The sequence below is a fragment of the Rattus rattus genome, chromosome 1 (assembly GCF_011064425.1).
Source record: "Rattus rattus isolate New Zealand chromosome 1, Rrattus_CSIRO_v1, whole genome shotgun sequence".
Lineage (NCBI taxonomy): Eukaryota > Metazoa > Chordata > Mammalia > Rodentia > Muridae > Rattus > Rattus rattus.
Window position 1 is genome coordinate 162,575,650 of NC_046154.1, and position 6,000 is coordinate 162,581,649.

General features: G+C 46.3%; 1 protein-coding gene across 1 annotated transcript in view; it reads right to left on the reverse strand.

Moving 5' to 3' along the window:
* The window catches only part of Fbxo7 (F-box protein 7), a 28,334-nt gene extending 25,042 nt beyond the window's left edge, over nt 1–3,292 (reverse strand). The window contains exons 1-2 of the mRNA XM_032910246.1: nt 3,044–3,292; nt 477–771 (exon numbers count right to left, since the gene is read on the reverse strand). Of these exons, the coding sequence (XP_032766137.1) occupies nt 477–771; nt 3,044–3,165 (417 nt within the window). The 5' untranslated portion in view covers nt 3,166–3,292. The remainder of the gene's footprint in view (nt 1–476; nt 772–3,043) is intronic.
* Between the last annotated feature and the right edge of the window lie 2,708 nt (nt 3,293–6,000).

Below are 6,000 nucleotides of genomic sequence, written 5' to 3' on the forward strand. Positions count from 1 at the left end.
TGCAGGACGCAGACAACCTGAAAACTAAAGTGAAGAGAGACTGGCAGCCTGTGATACAAGAAGTCAAAAGGTACAGGAGACCAGCGGTCCCACTGAGGGGCAGAACAGGCAGTGTCTACGTGAAGGACCAGGCAAGTTAGAATGCCAGCATAATATTACTGCAGGTTATCTAGCAGTTAGAAAGAAAATGTTCAAGCAGGGCAGTGGTGTGCAGCCTTTAATCCCAGTACTTGGGAAGCAGAGGCCCTGAGTTTTAGGCCTGCCTGCTCTATAGAGTGAGGAGCAGAGAGGACAGCCGGTACCACAGAGAAACCCTGTCTCAACAAACCAAACCAAACCAAACCAAACCAAACATGTTCACCAAGGGCAGTCTACAGTTTACTGATGCTAATCATCCTGACCGGTGTGGAGTTCCTCTGAAGTGTCAATATACCTTATCAATTACTCTATTCCATCTCTTCATCTTTAATACCCACCATACTGTCATCGGTCCAGGCATCATATTGGGTGACCTGTCCGTGGGATGAATCACTCCCTTGTTCATCTGGGATGTTAGCCTGGCTTGAGGTGGCAGCCAAAGGAGGTTGGTCATTATTCTGGAGAGAGGAATGCTCTGAATCTGTAGACGAAGGTAAGTTAGGTGCCGGCATGTCATCTTCAAGAACCAAACATATCAAGTCCCCAGAAACAATCCCATATGAAGCCAAGGTCTCTTCATCTCCAGTGAGGGCATCCTTGTTGTTCAATGTAATTGCAAATCGGGTATCAGAACTGCCAAGAAAGACGGATGAGCATAGTAAGAGCTACCTACCAATATTCCAAATAATACATTTGGAATACATTAAAGTACATGCTATGTACCCAAAAGCACTATGTAATATATACAAAAAAGAAAGAAAGAAAGAAAGGAAGGAAGGGAGAGAGAGAGAGAGAGAGAGAGAGAGAGAGAGAGAGAGAGAGAGAGAAAGCAAGCAAGCAGGGGACAAAATTACTTGTTCTTCTGATCAAATGCCTGGGTCACAGACTTCTAACTAAAACTTTGATAGCCTGGAAGGTATATTTATCATTAACTCAACTGTTCGTCGATCCTCAAGCATACACTTTTCAGTATTTCAACATGTCTGAACCCCAGGAGCTTCTTAAACTTAACACAACACTTTACTTCCAGGTTCCCATCAGGGCTAGGACTTCAAACTCCAGTGCCAGGCTTGGGCATCAAAAGCTTTCGCCACCTCCCCAGCCCAATTCCTTTTTCTTATACACGTCCTTTCCTTTCTCATCAATTAAAGACGTTACTGGAGTTACATTTACTCCTACTCCTCAGAAAGTAAGCTGCTCTGCTTGCTGCTTGCAAAGTGTTCTGATCAGCAAGAAGCTGAAAATCTGCCAGTGCCCATGAAAACACCAGGTCAACCTTGGCAGGAAAGGGGAAACTCCCCAAGCAAACAGAGATGCTAGCTTCCCCTCCCACTTTTCTGGCATGTTTTTCCAAGGTCCTATTTTCTGTAATCATTGGGGGAATTTCACCCAAAAAAAATGCAATTCTAGAAGCTCCAAACTAAAAAAAAAAAAAAAAGAATCTTCAAACTTTTTTAAAAAGAAATTATTTTATACCAATCTTTGGTTTGCTTACTTAGAAAATACTCTTTAAGAACAACAAGTGTGTCACATGGACACATTTTAAAGCTTCCCTTTTGTACCCCAAATGAGCAAAATTTCAGATTTTCACACCGACCTTGACTGTGAAAACAGCAGGCAAGAGAAACTAACAGGAGCTTCTGGGTTTCACACCCTTTCAAAACTGCCCTGCTTAACTGAGAAGTAATACAATTTATAAATACCTTAAAAATTGCATTCTCAAAGCCTGAGGAGTGGTAATTGTTATCGACATAGAAAAAAGTTTTACAGCAAATGAGTAACATGTAGGTAGGTCACCATTATATGGAAATATATATAATATATAATATGGGAATACATTGTTTAATTCTTTTAATGTGAAAAAGGGCTCTTTTTAAAATATTTTGCCTAACATTATTTTATTAGGCAGGGTCTCACTGTGTAACACTGGCTGGTCTGGAATGAACTCAAAGATACACCTAGCTCTTCCTCCAGAGCGCTAGAATAAAGGTATACCTCAGGCTTACTTAATGGGGAGGGGTGGGGGAGTGGTGACCAATCTAATCAGTTTCATTTTGCTTAATTCCCTACAAATAAAGTGAAAAGGAGAAGACTTATTTAAAATGCCAATTAACGGGAAGAGTTTTTCTTTTAAAAATTTTTCCCTTTACAAGCACCAGAGCCCATCTTCTAATTTTATTTTCTTCACTAGTTCAAGTTTCTAGCTCAGCACTTGAAATGGGTCATCCATATAGTTGTCTCTCTACGTCCTGAAAGTATCTTCTACAGAAACATAGAAGCTTCATCTGCAACCCCATAAATTAGTAATAGAACCTAATCCTTTCTCAACTTGCCACAAAACTGCAAGCTCTATAGGGTCATGCCTCTATTTTAGAGAAAAAGCAACATTCTCACCCAGAAAATGCCCAGTGACCCGAAGAATGCGTACTTCCAAACCTTGCAGTGAGAATGTTACAGTTAAGTGCAGTCTGGCACATGCACGCTCAGCTGTTACTGTAGCCCTGGGCGGTGGCACAAATTACAGCGACGTAGGGTGTCAAGAAGTTTGTCACTTCAGCTACGATGCTTTCCCCGACTTAACCACTGAAGTATCCTAACCGCTAAGGTAAACTCCACCCACGGTGGGTTTACACTGGGAGGTTTAACGCAAGCCAAGCTTCCCGAATTTCCCTCCCGCCCTCGGGGCGGGGGGTGACAGCAACCCGGAAGTGACTACTCACCATGGTGGACAGCGGCACCAGGGGGAGGCTGGGCCATGGTCTCCCAGAGCCAGACCCCGGCGAGCACCCAGCTGCCGAGCGTCACAGTCACAGGCGTCTAGAGCAGCTACGCCCCGGAGGCCCGGACCTCATGTGACCGCCTGACGCGCGCCATACCCGAGCCCCGCGACCGCGACGCCGCTCACCTGAACCCCAACGTGGGCAGCAGGTCCTGGATGAGGTGCGCGCGCAGCTGCCCGAGCGTCGGCTCCGACTCCGGCACCTCGAGCGGCTGGGTCCGCTTTTGAAGCCGCACGCGCAGCTTCATGGTGAGCGGACCGCAAGCCTCGGTCGGCCCGGGGAGAAACCGAAAGCAAGTAGCTCCGGGCCTGCGCGCCTGAGGAATCCCAGCTCGCCGCTCTCTCCACCACGCCCCCTAGAGCCTTCCGCTCGAGCCGAGTGCCGAGCGCCTGCGCTTCTCTATCCGTGGCTCGGCGCGCGACAGCGCCACCTGGGGGGCGAGGCGCGCACGGCGCAGGCGCTGAGTTCGCTGCCTTGCGCCGAATCCCCACGCTATACCCTGTGCGCTTCCGCCGGGGTGAGCCAGTTCGTTCTTTCCGTCCCAGCTTGCAGGATCTTTAGCGCTGGAACGAGCGCTGCCCACAGTGTGCAGACATGACAGACAGCCCTAACCTGATGGCCCTGGTTTTGCCTGTTCTATTCCGGTCATTAGTGCTCAGACCTGCCTATAATTTACATAGGTCCCCTGTGGTGACAAGGATGTGGAGCCAGGGATCCCTTAAGGGCTGTTGTCTGCCTGGGAGATCCTAGAGGCCTACAGGTGAGATAAGAATAGGACAATGGCCGTGAGGTATTAACAGCTGCCTTTGCTTCTTTAAAACTCACTATCGCTATGGGAAACAGATGAAATGATCTTTTAATTACTACATAGCGGGAAGATAAGAAGCAATTGAGGAAAGTAAAACAGTTTTCCTGCCCAGCTGTGGATTTCGTGGATAGTTGTAATATACACCTTTCTGATGTCCAATTTAAAACCCCACCTTAATCCTTAACCTGCCCCCCCTCTCCCTATGGAATGCTGTTTTGGCTCTAAAGATGCCTGCCGTCTGCTAGCAGTAAGAATAAACTCACTTAATATAAATTTGAATTGAGCCTAAGTCTTTGGTCTCTCTCCATGGATTTGAAGGCCACAACAGTATAGCTCTCCACTTCCCAGGTTCAATCTTGATAAACCAGCCTGTCTTCATCTCAGGCTCAAACAACATCTTATAGTAAAAGCAAACTAGGTCCGTTCCTGTTTATGATTACATTTCTACTTCTCAAGGATTGGTCTACGTCCCACCTGTAAACATAACTACGAATGGCTCTGTACTGCCCCACGCCTTTATTACAAAAGGTTATTATGACAACCTGTTGCTATGACAAACCTGCTGTGACCCCCCTGCAACCATGTCTTTGTTTCAAGAGGTTTTCATGACCAACTTGGCCTGCGTGCGTTCTGCTTCGGTAATCAGTGCCTGTTCGCCTGCCAAATCCTCGTCTGGAAACCCCCCTTGCTCCTGAACTATTAAAACCTTAGCTTACCTATGTCCAGCCCATGTACACAAACCAAAACATAAGCTTGCATTAATTAATATGGCCATGATGATCTGGGTTTGATGGTCTTTCTCCTCGGATATGAAGGACTGATCTTTTTTCCTGTGGGATTACCAATCCCTACTGCATTTCTTCCTTGGCGCTGCTCTTAGAAACTTGAAGCCACCCCCTCTATCTCCTTCGTGTTACAGCTTTCCGTTGTCGCACGGTGCATTAGTAACCTCTTGGTGCATGTCCGATGTCCTTCAAAGCTTACTATCCTGCATCGATAAACATGTGTTGTCCCATAGATTCTGTAGATTGGGAGCCTGGGTGTAGAGTGGTTAGGTAGTTAGTTCTGTCTCAGGGTCTCCCGCCAGAATTGACTACACATATCAACCTACCGGCCACAGATTTTTTTTTTCCTCCAGAGATCTGCTTGAATGTCCACATTTAACAGGACGATAGTTGGATTCCCTGAGAGTAAGCAACCCAAGCATAACCAAGACAAACTGAAGTCTTTTACGACGTAGCCTCAGAAGCTATATATTTACTTATTTTAATTTCTCTCTACAAGCCAACGTTTCAGTATAAGAATATCAAACCAAAAGCATGAGTGCTGATAAATCAGATCACCATTGGTTTGAGACGGGTCGTAATAGAAAACCAATTTTTATGAACGAGGCAAAGAGTTTGAGATACATCCTAGAATGCATGAGAAGCCACCGGACGGTTGTGAGGGAGTCTCCAACATCAGGGTCTTTAGTTCTAAACACTAGAAATTGACTCTGGGCAACTCCGAGGGCTCTGGGGGTGGGGGGATTGGAGAAAACTGGAGGAAATTGCTGTTACCACTGCTAGGGAAAACTGGAAAGAGGCTGACCCTGTCTCTGCTACCATCAGATACCTAGTGGGTTTTGCCATGCCTTGCACCAACAAGATGGCAACCTTGCAAAAGATTCTGTTTTCTCCCCTTACCTCCCAATCAAGGGTTTTTAGGGGTGCAGTCTGACCAAGGAAGTTTGGGCCCTGTCTTCTCTAGAGTCACAGAACCTATGGGGAGTCTCTATATAGTAAGAGAATTGGTCGATGACTTTCAGTCTGTAGTCCAATTCTCCAACAGTGATCAGCAGCAGCTATGAATGGAAGTCCAAGGATCTAGCAGTGGCTCAGTCCCACAAGGCAGGCAGGCAAAAAAGAGATCATCTTCCTTTTCCCAATATCCTTATGTAAGTCTCCAGCAGAAGGTATATCCCAGATTAAAGGTGTGTACCACCATGTCTGCATCTGGGGCTTGCTTTGCCTCGGATGATCTTGAACTAGAAGATCTCCTTGCCTTAGGCTCCTGGGATTCATAGCCACTTTGCCTCAAGATCTCCATACCAAGATCCAGGCTAGAAACTCGTATCTCCCAGCCTCAAGATCAGGATCAAAGATGAGCCTTCCAATTCTGGACTGTAGTTCATTCCAGATATAGTCAAGTCGACAACCAGAAACAGCCATTACAGGCCCCAAACCCGAGTCCTGACTGCAAAAGAGAATGAGAATCACTCCTTCTTTGGGAACT